Source organism: Mauremys mutica, chromosome 4, assembly GCF_020497125.1.
Source record: "Mauremys mutica isolate MM-2020 ecotype Southern chromosome 4, ASM2049712v1, whole genome shotgun sequence".
Taxonomy (NCBI): Eukaryota; Metazoa; Chordata; order Testudines; family Geoemydidae; genus Mauremys; species Mauremys mutica.
The window spans coordinates 122,678,336-122,702,316 of NC_059075.1; the positions used below are offsets into that span (position 1 = coordinate 122,678,336).

General features: G+C 57.9%; 1 protein-coding gene across 1 annotated transcript; it reads right to left on the reverse strand.

The window, feature by feature from the left end:
* Window positions 1-249: 249 nt before the first annotated feature.
* GRK2 (G protein-coupled receptor kinase 2) lies at window positions 250-21,886 on the reverse strand. Its single transcript, XM_045012877.1, has 21 exons — window positions 20,968-21,886; window positions 15,035-15,111; window positions 13,346-13,419; window positions 13,068-13,169; window positions 12,568-12,642; window positions 11,886-11,947; window positions 11,471-11,522; window positions 9,680-9,771; window positions 8,776-8,875; window positions 8,106-8,184; window positions 7,609-7,739; window positions 5,867-5,961; window positions 5,458-5,565; window positions 5,278-5,344; window positions 4,715-4,815; window positions 4,255-4,321; window positions 4,048-4,143; window positions 3,249-3,411; window positions 2,730-2,866; window positions 2,526-2,639; window positions 250-2,163 (listed from the first exon to the last, which is right to left on the reverse strand). Exons 1-21 carry the CDS (start codon window positions 21,078-21,080, stop codon window positions 1,999-2,001), a joined length of 2,070 nt encoding a protein of 689 aa, XP_044868812.1. The 5' UTR covers window positions 21,081-21,886; the 3' UTR covers window positions 250-1,998.
* Between the last annotated feature and the right edge of the window lie 2,095 nt (window positions 21,887-23,981).

The window sequence follows — 23,981 nt, forward strand, 5'->3', positions numbered from 1 at the left end:
AGGATCCCCCAACTGAGCCCTCCACAACCCTTCCTGCCCCAAGGCCCAGGATCTCCCAGCTGAGCCCTCCATTGTGTACCACTCCCATGGAGCAGAATTCCCAGTGACCCCTGTCTAGGAGGCTGCCAGAAGGGGTAGGGTCCCCTGCTCCGAGTTGCCCCATCCCAGCCCATCCCGCAGGCCAGCCGCCACAGGCAGAGCCCCATTTTTTCACTTTTTTATTATAAAAACTCAGTTATCTTTTTTTCCTCTCCACTCGTTAAAATCACATTCAAAAATCGGCCAAAAAATTAATAACCCCGAGAAGAGACGGACCAGAAACCAATATTTACAGACACTGCAAGGGGGGAGGGGCACCCCCCCAAAGAAAATCGCCCCCCAAGGGGGAAAAAAAGAGCCATTGGCAGAATGGGCAGAACTCATCACACGGGGTTGGGGAGGGGGGCGCATGCAGCACACAGCCAGGTTCGCATGCGGTTTGGGGCTGGGAGACCATGGAGATGTAGGGGAACAGGGGAAGGGAGACCCTTTCCCCACTCCCCTTGCCAAATGCTCCCCCCATACCCTGCCCTGTCTCCTACCCCACCATGGAGGGGGTGGAAAGGAACCCAGGGTTAAGTCACCCCAAGAGCCTCCTGCCCCAGGGGGGAATGGGGGGGGGGTTGGGTTATAACACTGAATGGGGGAGGGGAGAGGAGTGGGGTGTCTGGCTGGAGTGATAATACAGGGGGCTATGGATGGAAGGGGGCAGCAGGGCCAACACTCAGACACACAGCACTTGGTGTTGGCACTGGCCCTCCGGCTAGCTGAGCAACAACCCCCGCGTGCAAAGCTCGGCCCCCAGCCCAGCCAGCCTGACAGCACAGGCATCAGGCAACTCTTCCTTCTCCTTTGGCACAAGGCCCAGGTGCCCCAAAGCTAGGGACCAGCAAAGTGCCTGTCTCCCTGGGAGGGCAGAGATGTGGCCCAATGGTGGCACTTCCACCTGCACAGACTTGGGTTTGGGTTTGGCATTGCTCATGGGTAAAGCGAGTTGCCCAGGTCTGCCAGGTCAGGGACTGGCACCTTGCTATTTGGCACAATTTATTATAAATACTCTGGGGACAGGCATCCCAGCAATGCAATAGCGGGGAGGGTGGGGCTGTGGGGTCAGGACTGAGGGGCAATGGCACAGTGGGGGCAGAAGCCCAGGGCTGGGGGCTGTTGGCGTGGGCAGAGGCTGCTGGGCGGTGGAGACGCGGGTGTTTGCCTCCATCAGATAATTCATTGTTCATTCCTAATGGGACTCTTCCTCTTGGAGTCGGTGGCCCTCCAGCCTGATCCTGCCAGGCAGTGAAGCTCCTCCCACACCCAACCCCCAACCCTTTGAGCCCTTGGACAATCCTGAGCCCCAAGGCTCTCGCATGGCACCATACGGTCCTCAGCCATGGGACAGCATTGCTGGGGCTGGAATCCCTTCCAGTAAGAGCTGGGAACCCATGGAGAAGGGACTGGAGGCAAGGCCTGTCCCCCATTCCCCAATGCTCACTGCATTCTACAGGCTGGAAAGGGCATGCCCTGGGCCATAACCCCACCGCTGGCAGAGCCCTCTAATGTGCCAGGGATCTGGGCCATGTGCTGCCTCCCACCCCAGGCAGAGCTCTCCACCACCAGCAGCGATTTGATAATAGAGAGAGAAAGCAGGAAGTTAAGTGCCAAAGAGGAAGTTCCTCCCTGTGATCCTCGCATTCCCCATCTTGCTGGGGGCAGGGCCAACGTGGCCCCTGCCCCATGAGCTGAAATGGGAAGGAGGGGAGAAATGGATCCAGAAGGCAGGATCCATCCCCAAATCAGGGGAGGGGGGAGTCTGCCCCACCCCTCCAGATGCCCCTCCCCCTCCAGAAGGGGGTGGGGCGGGAGTCACAAGGATCAGCAAATTAACAGTTACGGTTCCGCTGGGGGTGCGAGTAAAACCCAACCCAATAAATTAAAGCCGGGGGAGAAGGGGGGGCGCGGGGGTCAGAGGCCGTTGGCACTGGAGCGCTGCAGCAGTGGCACCTTGCTGAGCTCCACTATGGGTGAGCGCGGCTTGTTCTTCATCTTGGGCACCCGCTGCAGCAGCTGCTGGGCCTCATGGTAGGCATCGCGCAGCTCCTTCTTCCACTGCACCAGCTCAGGGTCACTCTGCCGGGTGACAGGGCGGGGGGTGGGGTTAGCCACGGGAGCACCATGGAGAGGTCAGGGGTCAGCCACAGGAGCACCACATAGGGGTCAGAGATCACAGCTCGGGGGGGGCGGGGTTAGCCACAGGAGCACCACAGAGGGGTCAGGGGTCACGGCCAGGGGGCAGGGTCAGCCACAGGAGCACCACAGAGGGGTCTGGGCTCACAGACAGGCTGCATTAACAACCATGGGGACAAGAAAGGAGCAGCCCCAGGGAGTGGACAACCAGGATTGGGGGGGGGGGGGGGAAGCGGGGGAGCAGAGACATGGTGTAGCCCTGGCCCAGTAGAGGATGCCAGTGGCAGGGGAGGGGGCACACTCACATCACACTGCAGGATGAGCTGCCTGTGCTCCCGGGTCTTGAGGAGGATGCATTTGCGCTCCTTAATCTGCGTGTCCTCCACGGACTGGATCTCCTCCATGGTGAGCAGGGACTGCTGCAGGGGACAGAGTGCCAGGGGCGTCAGAGAGAGATCATGGCATCCCCCGCCCGCCCCCACCAAGAACCCCCCTCCCCAGGACCCTACCGGGGACTCGCCCTCCCCTCGCCACTCCAGCCGGTTGGGGAACAGGTAGAAGTATCGCCGCTGCCATGGCGTCAGGAAGGGGTTGCCCATCTTGGACATGTAGCCGTGCATGATGCAGTCCTTGCCCAGGGCGTAGTCTGTGTCAGAGAGAGAGAGAGAGAGAGAGTCAGATATCAGCACCAGCCAGCCGTCAACACACAGGGAAGTGCCTGCAGGGGGCGCTGTGGGAAGCGGGGCAGGAATGCTGGCTGTGGGGGCACTTCCAGCCACTCCAGCCTCAGCCTCCCTCAGTGGGGCACACTATAGGGAGGGGGGGTTGGCTGTAGGGAAGGTGGGGAGCGATAGTGAGTGTGGCTGGCCATGTGGGAAAGCTCCCAGCAGCCAGGGGACACTGTAGGGAGTAGGGTAGGCCCTGGTGGAGGATGGATCTCCCAGCAGGGGCACTGTGGGGAACAGGAGCTGGCCATAGTAGGCATCTCCCAGCAGGGGGCACCGTGGGGAGGGAGCTCCCCCACTCACCCTCCTCGTGGCCCAGCTGCTTGTTCTTGGCCTTCTTGCGGGTCTCCAGCTTGTCGGTCTCCGCATTGACAGCGTCGAAGACAGTCTCCGTCACCTCCTGCTGCCAGCGCTCCGAGATGGTGAGCGGAAAGTTGCGGTACAGCTCTTGGTCGCTGTCCAACAGCTGGGCACAGACAGAAAGACGGTAGGTGGGCAGGAAGCTGGGGGCTCCCCAAACCTGGGTGGCTGGGTATCCCCCACACCCTCTCCTGGCATCAAGCTCTCTGGGGGAAGGGCTGAGTGGTTGGTGGGAAGGTGAAGGGGCCTTCTCTCCCTCCACAATAGGTAACTGGGGCTCAGAGAGAGAGTAAAGGGCCAGGTGGGAGGCAATGTTCCCCCTCTAATTTTTCCCACGCATGTGCAGAATGAATATTGGTGCACATAACAAAATTCATGTGGTGGGGCTGGGGCAGAGGATTGGGGTGCGAGGGAGGGGAGGAGAGGGCTGGGGATGAGGGGCCAGGGCTGGGGCAGAGGGTTGGGGTGCAGAAAGGCTCCAGCTGGGGGTCCACGCTCTAGGGTGGGGCCAGGGATGAGAGGTTTGGGATGCAGGTTGCGCGGTGGCTACAGCAGGGAGAGATGACTCCCCTCAGCTCTCTCTTCCTGCAGCAGCATCTGGGCTGTGTGGGGAGAGGCGCCTCTCCCCCAGCCGCAGCAGGTCTGGGCTCGTGCTGGGAGAGGGGATGGGAGCCCGCATGGCCTGGCCCTGCCCTTTCCAGCCGGGGGAGCTGTGATAATCCGCATGAGGTCCCTCTGGTACCTTAATCCCTTTTGTGTCCTCTTCATCGAAAGATCCGATGTCGAAGGCGTCGGCTGCGTTCACCTCCCCACGTGGCGGGATCAGGGGTGGTGGGTACTGCGGGGTCAGGAGAGGCATTAGAGAATCTGGGGGGACAGGAGAGCAGCACCCACCATATGCCCTTGTCCCTCTCCTTCCCCAGCCACTCTCCCTACCCATCCCACTTACCTTCTGCAGGAAAACCATCTGCCAGTCCAGGCTCTGGAAGAAGGGATCTTCCTTCACCTCTTGTGCCCTGGGGAGGAAGACCAGGGGCGAGGTGGGTCAGCAGAGCTGGCCTGAGGGTCCCTCTGGCCCCCCACATGAGGGGCAAAGGATACTGCAACCTATGCTGGAGCCAAGGGGTCCAATTCTAGCAGGGGAAGGACTGGAGCATGGGGGTAGAGGCAGGGAGAGATGGGGCTGCCATGCCAGCAGGGGGAGCTCTGGAGCTACCTGTTCTAATAACACAGTGACTGTATTTCTGTAGGTCCTATGCAAACAGCGCCACTCAGGCTGAGGGATGGGTCTCTTCCAGTTGGGGGACGGTAGCCCAATGCACCCATCCTTCCTGGGCTGGCTCCTGCCACATGCTTGCTGGGTCCCCAGGATGTGGCAAAGCCCCCCTGCTCCCCAGTCATGGACTCACCCATGTCCCATGCAGCCCAGCCTCCGGTTGACGTCTCTCTGAAGCAGCCCTTCCAGCAGGGAGCGCAGCTGAGGTGAGAAGGAGTCAGGCAACTCTACAGGCTGTGGGGGAGGGGAGAGTATTATCTTATAGGGTGGGGCCAATCTTATGGGGACAGACCCTTCCTGAGGCTGGAGGGACACCGCGGTTCCAAAACCAGCCAGCAGGGGGCAGCTGTGCGCATGTATGGGCGCATACACACACACAAAATCCCAGCCAGCAGGGGGCAGTCTCATCCACACAGCCACACTGGAGCTCCACTCTGCTCAGGGGCTGAAGGGCGGGGCCAGGCTCGGGTCCCTGGAGTGGGGTGTGTATGGTTGGGCTAGGCAGGGCCCTGGCTGAGGACCAGAGGGACGAGTGGCAGGTACAATGGGCTCAGAGCTGAAGAGCAGGGCTGTTCCTGGCCCGGAGCGACAGGGCACTGGCTTGTGCAGATGGGTCGGGGCCCCTCTCCACGCAGCCCTGAGGAGGGCAGAGATCCTATCTGCACCTTATCCCCCCGTCAGAGCTCCCCCACTCACCATGGTCAGGGTCATGCGGTCGATCTCATGCTTGTCCTTGGTCTTGTGCTGCCGGAAAGGGCTGTGCCTGCGATGGGAGGGAAGAGGGTGGTCAGACGCTGCCCAGCCATACCCCTGCCTCACGGGTGCCTCTGTCCCACATGCACCCCCTCCTTCCCCCAAGATCGCTTACTCACTCACCCCCTCAGCAGCTTGAAGAGCATGCAGCCCAGGGAGAACCAGTCAGCACTGCTGTCATACGCCACACCCTTCTGCAGCACCTCCGGTGCCATGTACCCATGCGTGCCACTGTGGGGGCATGTGGGGGGAGAGAGAGACAGACAGACAGAGAAGGGGGTCAGAGTACAACAGAGCCATGGCCAGCCCAGGAACTGCAGTGCCATTCTCTCCCTGCAGGAGGCGCCAAAGAGCCATCACAGAACCACTACAAACCCAGCCTCTCCCAGCAGGGGGCGCTGCAGGGGGCAGGGCAGGAGCACTGGCTGTGAAGGGAGCTCCCAGCTACTCCAGCCCCAGCCTCTCCCAGCTTGGGGCACTGTAGGGAGCGGGCAGGGGGCACTGACTGTGAAGAGAGCTCCTGGACACTCACACACTGGCATGAGGCTTCTTCTTGGAGAAATCACAGGCCAGTCCCAGGTCCGAGATCCTGACGTGACCGAACTCGTCCAGCAGGATGTTTGCTGGCTGCAGAGAGAGGAGAGCAGCCCCATGAGCTGGGGTGATGGGACGGGGAGACCCAGGTTGGGGATGGAGGGGAAATGCAGCATCTGAAATGCTCTGCGAATGGAAGGGAAGCCAGCGGGTGGGAGCTGGGCAAAGCCAGTCCCTCACTCCTGCCATTCTCCCCTTAACTTCACCAACCATGGAGGTGGGGTCCTGGAATTGGGGCTCTGCTCTCACCCTGAGATCTCCAAGCACCACCCCCCATGGGGGCTGAGCAGGTGGGAACCCCAGGAGGGAGCAGGCAAGGTTACCCTGAGGCCCTAGCATGGGGGAACCCCCGTGGTGGAAGGGGTGGGACTCCGGGACGGGGCGGGTTTACCTTAAGGTCCAGGTGTGGGAGGATGGGAGGTACCAGTGGTGGGAGGAGGAGGGTGTGATGCTGGCAAATCAGGTGCCGGCTCTTGCCAAGGCTTTAGGCCTCAGCCGAGCACAGACATATTCATCGCTGGAAACCTGTCCAGCTCATCTGTGTGTCAGTATGGGTCAGACAGGTGTCGGGCTTATAAAAATGTATTTAGACTTCATGAAATGCTTGTACGTTGCTACATGTATTAATCCTGCTTATAATGTCTGTATCCCATGTTGTCAGGTGAAACTTAAGTGTTTGCTGTAGAGCTATAAAATTTTTGCTCTGAACTATGTAACTCACCAGACAAGAACAAAACTTTGTGTAGTGCAAAATGTTAAATCACTATGAAAGGCCCATCAGGAAGGGCTATCAAAACTAAATGGCTCACTCTGGGACATCACAATACAAAGACTGCTACTTGCCCCTGCACAAGCTATGTGCAAAAGGCTCATCCCATCAGCCTGAATTCTGGAAGAAGAAAATAAAGACAGCAGACATGAACATTTTTTATCTCTTTGCTGTTTGGCCTCTCACAGGACTGGAGCCAGGAAACAGAAGCAGAGATCCCCAGGGTCAACCTGGGTTAGCCTTAAAAGACATTCAGAGCTCACAGATTACTACATCTCTGTCAGCTTTTGGAACCATAGACTGCAACTCATTGATGTATACATGTTTGCCTGCTTTAATCTGTAAGTAACTCGCTCATTTCTTTTTCCTAGTTAATAAATCCTTAGTTCGTTTACTATAGGACTGGCTACAGGTGTTGTCTTTGGTGTGAGATCTAAGGTACAGATTGACTTGGGGGAAGTGTCTCATCTCTCGGGACTAGAAGCAACCTGAATATTTTGTGAGTTTTGGTGTATAGCAATGAACCATCACTAAGTCCAGCTGGCATGGAGGCAACACAGACTGGCATGCCCAAGGGGACTGGCTGTGACTCTATGGTAAGACTGGTATAGTGCTTTAGGAGTTCACAGTTGTTTACGAGGTTGGTGAAACGTAATTATAGAACATCCCCACCCCCATGGGTCTCTGCCCTGAGATCGTGAACCACTCCAGTCAGTGTGACACTGAGGTCCTGGTGTGGGAGGATGGACAACCAAGGTGGGAGGAGGAGGGGTTACCTTGAGATCCCAGTGTGGGAAGAGGGGACACCCATGGTGGGATGGGGCAGGGCTCCAGGAGGGGATGGGATTACCTTGAGGTCCTGGTGTGGGAGGGTGGGAGACACCCCTCCGTGGTGGGAGGGGGGGGGCTACCTTGAGGTCCCGGTACACCACAAAGCGGTTGTGCATGTGCTCCAGGCCCAGGATGATCTCGGCAGCGTAGAAGCGCATCTCGGCCTCGGAAAAGACCCCGTGCTGAGACAGGTGGTAATGCAAGTCGCCCCCTGCATGAGAGACAGCCAACATCCTGGTCAACACAAGGCCCTGCCCCACAGGAAAGACAGTGTGGGCCATGCAGGGGTGGCAGTGTTGCCTAGTGGCTAGAACACCAGGCTGCGAGCTATAACTCCTGGGTTCAATCCCCAGCCCTACCACAGGCTCCTTGGGCAAATCACATCCCCGCTCCGTGCCCCAGTTCCCCTCCTGCTCTTTGCCTGTGTGATCAGCAAGCTCTTTGAGCATGCACTATCTCACTAAGCGTGTGCAGCACCAGAGAGTGGCGCCTAGCTTGAGACCGGGTGTATTATTAATTGTAAGGGGGGGCAGTGTGGGGGCTGGGGGGTTCCCCAAGAATAGCAGAGGGTTCTCACCATTCATCAGGTCCAGGATGAAGCTGAGTTTGTCAGGGGTATGGAAGGCGTAGGACATACACACGATGAAGGGGCAGTCCTGGTGTGAAAGGGGGAGATGGGTCACCCACCAAAAGAGGGAACCCCAGAATCTGCACCACCACAGGCTCCCCTCCCCCACAACATGATCCACCCCCCCACATGCTCCATCCCTCCTCCACACTTCTCTCTACATGCTGCCCCCTACATTCCCCCTTGCACTGCCCTCCCATAGATTCCCCCTCCCTCCACACTGCCCCACATATGCTGTCCCCACCCCACTGCATGCTCCCCTGCATGCTGCCCCCCCACCAACCTCCACATTACCCCATGTGCTGCCCCCACCCCTCTTCAATCCTCTCTGTGTGTGCTCCCACCCCTTACGTGTTGCCCCCTCAAACTCTCTGTCCCCCGCCATGTGCTTCCGACCACTCACCTGCACCTCCCTTGCTCTGAGCACACTCTCCACTCCTGCCCTCCCCTGTGCTAACCGCCTCCACTGCTGTCCCCAGACCCAGGCCCCCCCTTTACCTTAGATCAGGCTTGTCCTGTTCTGACGCACCCCCCACCCCATGTATGCCCTGTGGCAAGGCTGGCCTGGTCAGGCAGGCCCCATGGCTGCAGTGCCTGGCATGTGGAGAGCTGTTCTCACCCCGGTGCTGACGAGAGACAGCATGATGCGCTCATTTAGGGCCAGCGTCTCCCCCTGCTTCATCTTAATGCGCTTCTTGTCCAGACATTTCATGGCATACCTGCCCCAAGAGAGAGAAAATAATCCCTGCTGCTATCCCCAAAGCAAATCTCCACACTCCTCATCCCTCCGCCCCTGCCTCCCACAGCAAATTTCCTCACCCCAGTATCCTTCCGCCTCCCATGGCAAATCTCCATGCCTGTTGCCCCTGATATCCCTCCACCTCCCACAGCAAATCCCCACATCCTTCACCCTGGTATCCCTCCACCTCCTGTGGCCAGGCAATCCCGCCCCCACAAAAAACCCTGCGTCTCCCATGGTCATGACAACCTCAGTAATGACAAGTATTCTTTCATCTCTCCTACTTCCACAGTACCCCCCTTCTCATTGAAGGTATCCCTCCGCCTGTCATGGCCAGGGCAACACCAGCACCACTGGTATCCTCCGTTGCCCCCGGAAGCACCACAACTCTCCCTCGCTCTCACAGCTCCAGCCCCCTCAGCTCCAGCCCCGCCCATCCCAGCAGATATTACCCCCCCTGAAACCCAACCGATATCCCTTCAGCTCCTGACTATAATACCCCTCCCCACCAGATACCCCTGTCTCTCCTGGCTATAATACACACACACTCCCCAGATTCCCAGCCTCCTGGCTATAATATCCCCAACCCCAATGCCTAGACAATCCCAGCAGATATCCTTCCACCTCCCAAGTATAATATCACTCCCGCCCCGCCCCCCCCCCCGATTCCTAGCAGATATCCCTCCACCTCCCAGCTATAATACCCCACCCCTAGGGGAATCCCAGCAGATATCCTGCGCAGTTCATCTCCCCGGGGACCTCACCCCCGGTGTTGGCTAATTACATTTTGCCCGTGTCCGCTTTCCGGCAACCGTACACCTCTCCGAAGCCGCCGCGGCCGATGATCCGGTGCACGCTGAAGTCGTTCATGGTCAGCTGGGCCCACGGCAAGGGGAGAGTGGGTGAGGGTGGGGAGGAATCCAGACATTAATTGTATTGTACTGTCGCAAACTCATGGCACATCGCACAGTGCAGCATGGGCTCTCAGAGCATCCCATGCCTAGGCAAGGAGCAAGAGATTGGGCTTGGCGTTAAGGTCTCAGACTTAGAACTCCTGGATTCAGTTCCCATTTCTGCCACTGACTCCCTGGGTGATGTGGAGCAAGTCACTCTCAACCCATTTGTGCCTCAGTTTCCCCAGATACAAAGCAGGGAGAATAATCCGTCCTATGTCTGGATTGTATATTTGTGGGGGGGAGGAGCGGGAGGCAGGCCCAGCTTTTCTCTGTGTGTGCATGTATGCAGAGCACCCAGCACAATGATAACTATTCATCAGAACAATAGCACCTGTTCCCTGGCCATTCCCACCAATGCAAGCACTTTCATTGTAGAATTGAGGGGAAACCTTCCCTCCACGCCGTGCTCCCCCTAAGCCCTAGAGGAGGGGGCGGGGCGCCTTGGATTTCAACCTGCATCTGAATTTTGGGGCTCGCACAAGACGAGCCAGGGAACCCCAGCTCGCAGTGTGGCAGGGCTGAGGAGACCCCTTGCCCCCAGGGCCAGGCAGAGAATAGGAGGGTGTGGGACAGATCCCAGGGTGGGGTGATGTTAAAGGAGGGCACTGGGGATAGTCTTAAAGGTGGCACCCCCCAAACTCATCCTTTCACCCTGGGACACCTCCCTCTCCTATGTGTTTAAGGCCCCTGCCCCACAGCTACTGCCCCGCCCCAGTCTCCCCCACAAAGAGCATAGCCCCAGGGGGTGGGATGATTCGATAGCAGTGGGGTTCGGTTGGGACCCGAGGGCTCCATAGGGAGCTGGGCAGTGGGGTAGGGGCAGTGGGGGTCGCTGTGCCGGGCAAGGGGCACATGGAAATGGGATGCAGTTCCAGACAAGTCTACCTTCCAAATACAAACCGCCAACCCTCCCAGGCCAAGCCCCCCAAGATGGACTACAGCCCCCTCCCTTGCTCAGGCCAGGCTCCCCCAGATAGAACCTGCCACTCTATAAATACATGGTGTGCCCACACTTTGAATACTGAGTGCAGTTCTGGTCACCCCAACCCAAAAATTGTAAGTTAGAACTGGAAAAAGTTCAAAGAAGGGCAACAAAAATGATGAGAGGTCTGGAAGAGCTTCCATATGAGGAGAAATTAAAATGACTGGGACTGTTCAGCTTAGAAAAGATACGACTAAGGAGGGATATGCTGGTGGCCTATTAAATCATGACTGGTGTGGAGAAAGCAAATAAGGAAGTGTTATTTACCCCTTCATATAACACAAGAACCAGTGGTCACCCAGTGAAATTACTAGGCAGCAGGTTTAAAAAAACATAAGGAAGTGCTTCACACAACGCACAGCCTGTGGAACTCTCTGCCAGGGGATGTTGTGACAGCCAATAATATAGATCCATCAGTGGTTATTAGCCAAGATCCCCTGCTCTGGGTGTCCCTGAAGCTCTGTTTGCCAGAAGCTGGGACTGGATGACAGAGGATGGCTCACTGGATAATTGCCCTGTTCTGTTCATTCTCTCTGAAGTACCTGGCACTGGCCACTGTCTGCAGACATAATAATGGGCTAGATAGACCACTGGTCTGACCCAGTGTGGCCGTTCTTATGCCCTGGGAGACACTCACATGGATGTTCAGCTCCACGTTCTTCCACTGGCAGAAGCGGGTGAATTTGTCGCTACAACAAAACAGAAAGAGGTGAAAAAACTACAGAGGCCCCCACAGAGAGACCCACCCATGGGCCTGCAGAGACCCCATCACCCCAGCCACGCAGAGACCGCCCCACCATAGCCCTGCAGCAAGACCACCCATCCCTCTCACCCAGAGACACCCCCATAGTCCTACAGCAAGACACCCCATACCTCCTCCCAGAGAGACCCCTGCAGAGAGAGGTTGTTCATCCCCCCAACCAGACAGACTCCCTCAGCCCTGTGCAGAAACCTTCCCATTCCCTGCCTGCCATGGTCCCTGCAGAAAGAGAACCTCCAGCCCCCAACAGAGATGCCCCCAGCCAGCCCCCACAGCAGGTGGCTCCTCTCACCTCTCGATGAATTTCTGGAAGATGGCCCCATGCAGGTTCTGGCAGATCTCCTCAATGTACGGCTGGGGAGACATGGGGGTCAGGCGGGGAAGAGAGGAATCAGCAGGGAACACCACCCACCCCCAGTGGGATGGGCCATGCCAAGAAATTCCTTTCCCCCGTCCTACCCGTACTGGGGCCTCCTCCCCCAAGGGAAATGGGATGGGCCACCCTTCTCTTGGGGACTGTCAACCCCCCTGCTCTCCCCTGCATCAGAGCTTCTTAGTATCCCTCCCTCCTCCGGCCGCCAGGGCAGCCCCACCCCCCTTACCCATCCCCAACAGCAACCCCCTCCCACACAGCATCAGGAAGGGGCAGGAGACCGGGCTAGAGGGGCTCACTGCTTTGATCTGGTGCAGTTGGGGAGGAAATATTGAGCTAGGTGGACCCATGGGACTGATTGGTGCAGCGCTACCCTAGAGGGGCCCATAGGGCTGACTCGGCACCGAAGTGGGGAATCCAGTGCCAGAGCGGCCTGTGGGCCTGCTCCAGCACCGCAGGGGGGATCTGGGGATAGAGGGGCCCGTGGGGCTGGCTCGGCACCAAAGGGACCCTGGGGCTAGAGGGGCTGGCCTGGCACCTCAGGGGCCTGTGGGGCTGTCCCTGTGGGGTTGGTAGGGAGATGGGGGGTGGGGACACACACCTGGAATAGGTCTGGTGGCACCTGCTTCTTGCTGAGCCGGCTCTGCACATGCTCTGTGGCACTCTTGGAGAAGGGCTGTGGGGAAAGCAGTGGAGAAATGAAAGCCTGTGTGGCCCTCACAACCCCTCTTGGGTGGTCAGGGCAGGTCCGGGGGCTGGATTACTCCCACCCCCACCCCACGGTAGCCCACAGGGCAGGGCTGGGGCACCAGGGGAGACCCTGGACTGTATAAACAAGGAGAAATCCAACTCTCAGGCCAGGATGGGAAGGCTGGGGGAGCAACATAGGGTCCCCATCCAGGGCAGGGTCTGTGACTGCTTCAGGATGACCTGTGAGGCAGAGTTCCTGAAGGTCTTGGGGGTCCCTTCTGGAGATTTCTGGGGTCCCCCTGGGCAGGGTCTGCGTTCCCCCTCAGGCAAGGTCTGTGGTGGTTTTTGGGGTGTCCCCCCCAGGCAAAGTCTATGGCAGTTTCTGGGTCCCCCCTGGGGTGGCGCACTCACATGGGAGCAGGACAGCAGCTCCTTCATGATGTACTGGTCAAAAATCTGGCGGCTCTTGGCGGCTCGATCCTCCTCCGAGTCCAGCTTCTCATATTTCTTAATCTGGGAGGCAGGGGGCGCAGTGTCACCGTGGGGCAGGCTGCAAAGTCATGGCTGGGAGCCCCCAACACCCCAGAGGGCAGGGGAGCCTTCCAGCAGCCACCCTAACACCCCACAGGGTGGGAATTTACCCCTTCCCCTCCCTACTAGGTGGAGATAGGGAAACCCCAAGGCCTCACCTCTTCATAGAACTCCACGAGTGGCTTGGCCTCCTCCACCTGATTCAGGCAGAAATCCCGGAACAGCAGGTACCCTGGGAAACAGGGAGAGAGTCAGGGCCCCAGAGCCCTGAACCCGGCCCCTAACCTCCAGAGCCAGCCAGCCCCCTATCCTGGGGCTGGATAGTAGCCAGCGCCCTCTAGAAGGCAAAGGCCCCATGTCCCATTCCCTGCACCCCTGAGTCACGTAATCCCTCCTGACTCCCTCAGATCCAGCTCCCGTCTATACCAGTGGTAGCAATAGTGGGCTATTTTCTGCCCAGCACCCCTAGTCTGGTCACCACCAGAGAGGGCTGATTCCCCACAATGGGACAGTAGCAGCAGGCCTCTCCCCAGAGCCAGGCTGGGCCACGAGGCTCTCCAGGTGGCTCCATCCTAGCCCTTGGGGCCCTGCGGTTAAACGGCTCCAGGTGCTGCCAGCTGCCAGCTCCCACCCCGCTGGGTAGGCTGCAGTTCACAGGGTTAGTTGGGCAAGAGGCCAGGCAGTGTGGAGCAGGCAGGGGAGCGCAGGGGAGGAGGCAGGGGAGCGTGGGGCGTATTGGCGCGGAAACCACAAACACCAGCGTGGGCGGGGAAGGAAGTGACAGGGGCTTCCTGCTGGAGGCCGTTAGCTACCAATGGCAGAAAGGGGAAGTGTCCCACCACGCCAGCCAGGGGGCCTGGGGAAAAAAACCACTGGGGACCTCCAGCCACTTAGAAGCCTCTGCCTGACTAGTGGATCCTGGCCCCTATCTCCAAGCCCCCTGGCAATCCCCATTTCTGACCTTCCCCCATGGATCCCCACCCACCAGAGACCCAATCCCCCTCACAAACCCAGCCCACCGGGGACTCCTCCCCCCTCCCAGTCCTAACGCCACCACTCGAGAGATCCCAACCCACCAGGTACCCTCCACTCCCAGGAAGCCCCAACTGACTAGGACTCTGGATTCCAAACCCCCATTCAACCCCACTCCAGCCCCCAACACCAACTCCAAACCCAAACCCACTGGGGAACCCCAGCCTCCTCTCAGCCCCCGCCAAAACATAACACCCCCAACCCCCACCCCGCCACACAGCTCTACCCACCCAACAAACCCACCCCCCGATCCCAAACCCACCCTTCTCCCAGCTCACCACCTGATTGGGGTCACCACCTGACCCTTCCCTCCAACCCTCACCCTGGAATTCTCCTCCCCAACTGGAAAATCTCACCAAGTGCCCGCCCCCCCTTTTCCAGTCCATGCCCCCTGCCCCAGCCAGAGACCCAGGAGAGGGATCTGGGCCTAGGCCTGGGGGATGGGAACTGCCCAAGCCACACAAAGAGGAAGGAGAATTTCCTCTTGCGCTTCAGCACTCTCCACCCGTGTTCACAGCTGGCCTCTTGCCTTCCCCCGAGCTGGAGCTGTGGAGCAAGGAGCACAGCCAGCCCTGGGGATAGGTGTGAGCACAGAGCCTCCACAGCTCTAGTGGCGCCCTTCAATCCCAACCCGCAGCCCTCATTAGTCCAGTGCTGGGCTCTCTCCGACAGCTCTCCTGTTGTCCCTCAATCCTAACCCTCCCAGACACACAGTTACACCAAGGACCTGGGGAGAGGGGGATGTGCATGGGTGTATCTGTATGTGTGTCTGTGCATCCCCTGCAGCACTTCACCCCCACCCCACCTCCACTCACCGATCTTCTGAGAAAAGATCTTGTCAAAGGTCACTTCGCCCCGGTCCTCCAGGTATTTCTGCATGACGCTGCGGATGCTGGCAAGACACGGAGCACACAGGAGATTAATTTGGATACCCACTCCTCACTCCTGTTCCCTCCCCCAGTAGAAACCACCTGAGCCCATTTGGATTCTGGATCTACATGCCTGGGAGTGTCAGAACAGGCATCTCCCCACCGCAGCCTCAGGCTTTCCCATGTTGGGGATCTTAATATATGCTTTTCCCCCTGAACTGAACCTTCTTTGACGTTCCAATATTTATTAGTTTGTTAAATTCCAGCTCCCTTTAAGACTTTTCCCTCCCTTCAGTAGCTGCCTCCAGCTACAGTTTCACTAAGTTTTTTGGGTGAAAATTTCCTTGTTTGTTTGTTTAAACAACAGCCACATGGCACCATCAGTCACTCACTAGCACATCCATTAAGTAGTCATCCAAAGGCCCCAGCTGAGATCAGAGCCCCATCGTGCCAGGCACAGTACACTCTTGAAAGAAATGCCCTCTACCCTTAGGATCTCCCAATTCAGCTACACAGGACAAAGGCCAGGAACAGAAACTGAGTCACAGAAACAGGAAGGGACTGGCCCAAGGTCACCCAGCCCCACCCACTAGCCCCCACTGCCTCTTGATGCTGACACGTGAACTAGCTGCATCATGGTTTGTTTTTGAGCAGTGCCAGAACTGGGTCCGGGTCTCCAGCATAACTCCATCGTTTTCCATCTGTCTCGGGCTCATCTGGCCCCCATCACTGCTCCAGGTGAGAGCCTCGTGATCTTTAATGGATTTAGTGTCCCAATGTCCCTGAGAGGGAGGGAAGTGCTGGTAGCCTCATGTTCCAGATGGGGACACTGAAGCAGAGAGCAGCTGAGTGATGTGCCCAAGATCACACAGGGAGGAGGAAGGAATTGAAAGAAGGTCTCCTGCCTCCCAGCTTAACACCTGAGCCACTCCCTCTTTTAGCAGCATGGCCACTGAGTCAGGCCAGGTTCCTTGAGTTCAACATGAGGCCCAGCCCAGCCAAGCTAGACCTGCAGGCTGTGTAATGTCCTTCAATCCAGCTGGTCCCTGCAGGGCTTGGGCCAGAGACCTCTGCCATGGCTGGGTCAGAGTGGTCGGAGTCCTGTGGGGCTCAGCAGCTCTGCCCTGAAGTCTTAAAGCCCACCAGGATCCAGCTGGTGCTTCTATGATGCTTGACCAGGCCGCCAAAATCTCACCTTAGGGAACATCCCACCTGCCCAGCATATCCATGGGCAGCTCCCCAAGTGGCATGAACGCCATTGCAAGACAGCAGCTGGCACCCGGCAGACCTGAGCAGGAAGACACCAGGCCTTGTGGCACAAGGAACATCTCAGACCACAAGGAAAGTCAAGTCTGGTGTCTTGGAGATGGAGGGAGGCTGCTGCCTCCATTCCCACCCACAGGGAGGGGTGGGGGTTTGCAACATCCTCCTCCGGGATCTGCAGAAATAGGGCCTGACAGTGCTCAGGGCAAAGAGAAGAACTTGAGCTGTGCAGGACTCCTGGGTTCTCTGGGAGGGGTGTGGGGTCCAGTCATTAGAGCTGGGGGGGCTCAGAGCCAGGACTACTTCATTCTCTCCAAGCTTTGGGAGGGGAGTGGGGTCTAGTGGTTAGAGTAGAGTGGGCTGGGATTCTATTCCTGGCTCTGTGGCATGTCGTCTCTTGGTGCCTGAATTCCCCATTGGTACAGCAGGGATGACTACTGTGGCATGGTCTGCCAGGTCTATGCAGACTGAGCTCTCTGGAGCAGGGGCTCTCTCACCAAATATCCATGCAGCGCCTGGCACAGCATGGCCCTGGCTGCAGTTGGGGCCTCCTAATGGCTACTGGAAGGGGGATAAAAGTGAAAGCTCTGGTCCAGAACTGCCCACTAGGAGGCTCCTTGCACCTCCCCAAGAAGCAGCCAGACGTGAGCATTGTTTGAGACAGGATACTGGGCTAGATGGGCCCCTGCTCTGGACATGCCCGTATGGCTACAGGCCTTTCTGAAGGTCCCTGCTGACCCGTGAAGCCCTGCCCGTGAAGGTGCCATCCTTCCCTGGCCCTGCCAAGGGCAGCAGCACTCTGACCTTTTAACAGACCATGGGCCAAAGAACTAAGGCCAGGTGCTTGCACTGGCCAGGTCTTTCGTGCTGGGGCAGCCAAGGGCTCCTTTGGCCTGGGGTGGCAGGTGGGGTGGGGTGGTGTGTATCTCTGCTGGGTTTTTGAGGGTGTGGCCAGAGCTGGTGTCAAGGCCCTGTGGGGTACGGGAGCAGCCCTGAGGCTGCTCTTGATGACACCAAAGAGAATGGAAACCTGGCCCCAACACTGATCAGACCCAATCAACTGCACTGCTGCCCCCTGGCCTCGCCCCCTTACTGGACATCCAGGGGGACTCGGCCCCTCATCTTTCCAGCCTCCCAGGTCTCAGGGTCTTGGGAGAATTCACCAAAACCTGGAACTGAAAACTCTCCCCTGTCCTGCAGGCCAATGGGAAGATGGGAGGAACCTTCCCCAAGGCTGGGCCAGGGGGCAGAGGTTCCCTCGATGATAGAGGAGGACCTCAGCCTTGGCACAACAGGGTGGTGGGTCCCTGGGAGCCACATTAAGGATCAGACTGGGGCCAGAACTGAAAAGACTGGCTCTGTCAAGACATTTCAATACCCACCTGCAGCAGGAGCTCTGGGCTTGATCTGTCATTCACAGTTATTGCCAATCTCCCAGCAGATCTCCCCTCAATCCCAACCCAGAAACCTGGGCTAGCTCAGCCCTGGCCTTCCCCCATAGCTCTGCCGCTGCCCTTCCATCCCAGCTCTGGGCTCCTCCCTGAGCTCCATCAATGTCCCTCAATCCCATCCTACGGCCCTCTGCTACCCTCGCCCTGGGCTCCCCACCCAGACGCACCAGGCAGTGCCCTGCTGCATGCCCATGGCTGCTGTGAGCAATGCCAGCACGGTGCAGGGTTCTGTTTCCCTGATTGGCTCTGGCTCCAGGATTTTCGTCTCTAGCCTCTCCAAATCAATCTGGAGGGGCGGGCAAAAAAGAGGAACCCCTCTGGCTGGGCCCTATGGCGAGGGAGGAATGCCTGGGGGGCAGAAGGCTCGACCCTCCCCCCGCCCCACCCAGCACCTCTGTGGCCAGTGTGAGCTCAAACCCAAAGGGGGTGGGGGGAGCAGGGTAGGGTGACCGGGCATGTGTAGATGTGTGGGGGGGGATGTCACACAGAAGCCCCTGCACCCCCTTCTCCACCCCACAGCCAGATTGGACCTGAAGCAGCACATCCCTCTCAACCAAATTCCTGGCCCCATGGGGTCACAGCTGGTTCGGCATGGTGGGGCCCCATCATGCTCCTCCCCCTCAGCAGGCCCTGCCCCTCACATCCCTGCTAGTCCCTGGCCCCCTGTGCCATCCCCTCAGGGTCCAGGCCCGAGGCAGCAGCTGGCAGTGACTTTCCCACAGGCCTGGCTGGTGGGATGCAGGGGAAGGAGGGCTGGGCTGGGCTGGCCCGGCCCAGGTGTGAGCCACCAGAGGCTCCCAGGGAAAACACAGAGGAGGGCGCTGTGGGGATCAAAGGGAGGGGGCCCCTAGCCCCTAATCCACCCAGCCCCCCATCCACTTTACAAACCCAAAGTCACCTCCACATAGGAGCCATCACCCCCCCTCCACATCTCCCCCAGAGATCCATTCCACACCCCACCCCTTAAAGCTCCCCAGTGCACAAAGATGGTCAGCCCCCAACACCTCCCCAGGTCCATTCCCCAGTAAGGGCACTACGCATCACTGGGACGGCCGTCCCATGTAGGGGTAGGGCAGGGCAGGGAGCCAGCTCCCTGCAGTGCCAAGACTCAGCAGCAGTCTCTGCCCACAGCCCTCCCCAGAGGGGGCATCTGGGTAAAGCCCAGCTGTAACTCCTCTCCAGAACAGGGGGGCCCTAGGCTACCATCCCAGACATCTTATCACAGCTATGGAAAACGCCTCTGCTCCCCACACCCCCCAGCACACAGGCCTGGCCCCTCCCTCCCCCCACTGCACCCCGGGACACAGGCCCAGTCCCCACAAGGCCTACCCTGCTCTCACACAGTGACGTGGGGCAGCGTAGTTGGGGTGGGGGAATCTGCAGTTAAGTAAGGGTCTGGGGTCAGACTAGGGAGCAGGGCAGGGGGCCCCATCCAGCCGCGGCCCCTCCATGGGCCCAGCACAGAGAAATCTGGAGTCCAGGCAGCCTCTGGTGCTTCTAGGGACTCCTAGCTAAAAAGGGTCTCCCTACCATCCCCATGGGCACTTGCCCCTTTTGGAGAAGCTGGAGACAGGGGACTGGAGCTTGGCTGGCCTTAGGGCCTGCTCCCCACAGGCCATGGGAGCAGAGGGAGCTCAGCAGGCAGGGGATGGATGCTCTCACACATGTGCTCATGAGGGTAATAATAATTGGAGATATACCAATCTCCTAGAACTGGAAGGGACCTTGGAAGGTCATCAAGTCCAGCCCCCTGTCTTCACTAGCAGGACCAATTTTTGCCCCAGATCCCTAAGTGGCCCCCTCAAGGATTGAACTCACAACCCTGGGTTTAGCAGGCCAATGCTCAAACCACTGAGCTATCCACAGCTCCACACCAGTAGCCTAGGCCTGTGTGGCTGCCAGGCAGTACCAGGCCCCTGCCCGCCACATAGACCAGGCCCCATGCTGCCCCGGCTTCCCCTCTGCTCCCAGGTGTCACTTCTGGCTAAGTCAACCCCCCGCCCAGCCTGAGCCTTGACTGTCATTGCTCTGTGCTCAGCGAGGAGCCCTGACTCTGAGCTCCCCTCTCCCTCGCCCTGCAGCCCCAACAGGGCAGAGCAAGGCCAGGGTCTTTGCTGGAAGGGATGGGGTTGAAGAGTAGGGACTGGTGGGGATGGGGGCCTCCATGGGTCCAGCTTTGTGCTGGGGCAGGGGGCTGTGCTATCTACAGCCCATGAGAACAGGAAATCAGCCCAATAGAAGAGGGGGTCGGCCCTGGGCTCTTCACTCTGCAGCTCTCCCCTCCCACCTCAGAGCCAGCTGCATTTCGATGACTTTCTCTGCCCCATTCTCCCTGAAGCCAGGTTGATGCCCGGCATTGGCAAAGGCCAAAAAAGGTGCCACGCATGCTATCGTACATGTCTGTTGCGCCACTGGCTACCCTGATCCCCAAGCACTTGTTAAGTGCCACTAGCTCGTTAAATAGCATGGATATTGTGCATGGGGTTGGAAGTAGGGTGCTGCGCACAGATGATCCTTAGCACAGATTGCATCTCGAACCCTGCCGCGTGTGTCTCACAACCATTAGACAGGCGCTAGTGCAGCCCTGCTGCACCGTTGTGTCTAATGCATGCCCACATGTAGTCAGCTGTGCAGATCAGCCCATGGCAGGTACAGTGCATCTGATCCGCCAGGATCATGTTGGGCATGCAGGGGCTGTTCTTCAGAACCTCCCAAGCACAGGGAGATCACAACTCTGGTGCTGGGAACTGACAGATACAAAGGAGGAGGGGGTGGTGTGGGGAAGGGTCTCTGGATTTTAAAGGGGGTGGGGAGGGTCAACTCAGACCCTCCTCTCCCATCTCCCTGGTGTTGGAGAGCAAGACACAGGAGCCTGGAAGAAAACAGAATAATGGAAAACTATCCAGGCTACAGGGGGGAAACAATCAGGAAGACACAACCTGGACAGGGCAGAGAGTGCCAGTCTCCCCCAGTAACACACAGCTCCCCGCAACACACACTCACAGAACTATGCCGCTTCGCTGCCCCCATGCCCAACCTGGGGCGCCCACTCTGCTCAGGTCAAGACACCTTGCAGGGAGCTGTGTGTGTGTGTGGGAGGGGGTCCATTTCCAACCAAAGGGCCAGCAAGGCCCAGCCGGCTGCCCCACACTGCCCCCAGCTCACCTGGGCTCAGGTAACAGGATCTTCTTGCTGGCCCGGGCTGCAGGGGTGGATTTGCTTTTCTCCATAGCCATCAAGTAGCTCACATCCGCTAGCACCGCTTCCAAGTCGGCCATCTTGCCAGGCAATCTTCTCTCTTCTCCTCCCCCCCCCCTTGTTTTTTAAATACCTTAAGAGATTATTAATTTTTTGAGTCTCCGGCCTCAGCGGCCGACCGAGCCCCCTCTCTGCCCCTCTAGATGCCGGGGGGGGTTGGGGTGGGAAAAAAGAGGGGGGTGTTGTTCCCCCACCCCTTTCACCAACAGATCCACATGATGCCTTGCAGCGACAGCCCCTTCCACTTCTTCCTTATTTCTGATCGGCTTCACCTCCTCTGCTAGCGGCTCCCCCTTCCTCTCTGAGGCGCGGTGCGTGTTTGCAGGAGAGGCGGGCCTGCCTTGCAGTGGATGCGGCTAAGGGTTTGCTTGTCTCCCACCCCCTTGACAACTGCTTCGGGTTTTGAGTTGTGTGTCTGTGTGTGGATCTGCTGGTGCAAGCAGCGGGCAGGGCCAGCCGAGGGGAGTGCCAGGAGAGGGGCACGAGCGTTGGAGGGGAAGAAAAAAAACCTGTGCCAAAGCCACCGCAAAAATAACAATCCGATAAAATGTCAGGTCACTAGGTCATTAAAAGAAAGAGAGGCAGGATCGACGGGTTCCGCAACGCTTCCTCCTGCCCTGCCTGGTCGCCACACTGGCTACAGCACAGGCTAGCTTAGGTCTCTCTCCGGCTGCAGCTTAAAGCAACAGTGCCCTGAAAAAGGGAAGCAAAGGGAGGCAAAAGATTGAACGCTGCCCTCTGGAGGTTTTGCGTTAGCCCTTCGCCCACCCACACTGCATTTTGGGCTCGGGTGATCGCAGTGCGTGCAATGGGGGCAGGCTGGCAGGAGCAAGGTCCCAGCATGCCTGTGTGTCAGGTGTCACCCATGAACAACCGAAGTGCCTCTCTGGCCCCCTGCATGCACCTGACAGCCAATCGGCCTGCACACCTGCGGGATAGTAGGAGGGAGCTTACAGTAGCATCTAAAGGCCCCCAAGAAAGGAACAGGGACCCGTCCCTTTTGGGGAGGAGTGCCCCATAAAAACCTGCAAAGCCCATATACTTTGTTCTCCTTTGAGTCCCCCTTGGCCGTGATGCCTGCAACAAACAAATCGGGGAGGGAGCAGCTGGGCGGCTTACTACGCTAATCAAGTCTGTCAGCCCATGAGCCCCCTTTCTTGCGCACCTGCCCTTGTTAGCTCAGCTCATACCCTGAGATTGTAAGCACATTGGGGCAGGGAGTGAGAGTCATTGTGTGAATGTACAGTGCCCAGAATCACTGCTCTGTTTGAGAGGCCAGAGCAACTCACCCAGGGACACGGTAGATTCCTCCATCGCTTGGGGTCTTTAAACCGAGATTGGGCGTCTTTCCAAAAGATCTAGCTCAAGCACCAGTTCTGGTATTGATGCAGGAAGCAGTAGGGGGAGTGCTCTGGCCTGGGTTATGCAGGACGTGAAACTAGATGATCTCAGTGGTCTTTTCTGGCTTTAAAAATCTATGAATCTGTAATATATACAGCTGCCACCACTATGCTATAAAACGTAAATAGTTCTAGGCATTGTACACATATGAAATGGAAAGCTGGAATCTACCCCTCAAATTGCTACAATCTAAGGATAAAGGCACATCTGGTCAACCTTCTATTTGGAAAGATCAAGCTTTTAAACCATATACATTTTCTTCTTTCATACAAAATGTGTCTGGCTATTGAATTAAAATTATATAAGCTGATCTCAGTTCAAACAGAGGCTCTCAGGTAAGTGAGACAAAAGATTTGGACTGTGTTTGTTAATACTAAGTTTTGTCCTTTAACAAAAAAATTAATTAAAATTCCTGGCTTTGATTTCACCTCTCCATGACAGCATGTGTTTAAGAGCAGGAGCAGCCCGAAGTGAAATTGACTAGGGAAATAATGAAATTGACCAGCCTAGTTGCACAGGCTAAGCTGCAAAGAACAAACAGGGTGCATGATGAAAAGCATCCCATCACTTGGCAGAATGGTGACACGTCTCTCCAAAGACATCAGTCAGACTAGCGCACAGCCCACTGGTTAGGGCATGCTGCTGCCAGGTGGGCAACCGAAGTGCAGAGCCCTTCTCCACATCGGGAAGAAGCAGGAATTGAACCTGTATCTCCCATATCCTGGAGAGGGTGTACTAAACACTGGGCTAAAAAGTGTCCAAGGAGACCCTGGTGCCTTTGCCTACACTATCTAGGAGTTGGAGCTAGACAAATTCAGACTGGAAAGTAAGGTGTAAATGTTTAACAGTGAGGGTAATGAACCATTGGAAAAACGTACGGAGGGCTGTGGTGGATTGTCCATCACCAGCATTTTTTAAATCAAGATGGAATGTTTTTCTTTGCTTTCAAACAGGAATTACTTCCAGAAAGTTCTCTGGCCTATGTTATGCAAGAGGTCAGACTAGGTGATCACCATGTCCCTTTCTGACATCGGGCCTGGTCAGCATTAGGAAGTTAGATCGGTGTAACTATGTCACTCAGGGGTGTGCAAAATCCACACCCCTGCGTGACACAGTTAAACTGACCTAGCCCCTGGTGTAGACAGCACTAGGTTGACAGGAGAATTGTCCTGGTGACCTAGCTCCCGTCTCTGGTGGGTGTGGAGTACCGATGCTGACCAGCAGGGGCGGCTCTACGAATTCCGCCGCCCCAAGCAGGGCGGCGCGCTGCGCCGCTCGCGCTGCCGGGCGCCGGTCCCACGCCTCAGCGGGACCTCCCGCAGACGTGCCGCTGGTCCCGTGGCTCCGGTGGAGCATCCGCGGGCATGCCTGCGGGAGGTCCACACGAGCCGCGGGACCAGCGCACCCGCCGCAGTCATGCCTGCAGGAGGTCCGGTCGTCCCGCGGCTCCGTTGGACCTCCTGCAGGCATGACTGCGGAAGGTCCGCCGGACCCGCCTGCCGCCCTCCTGTTAAAATGCC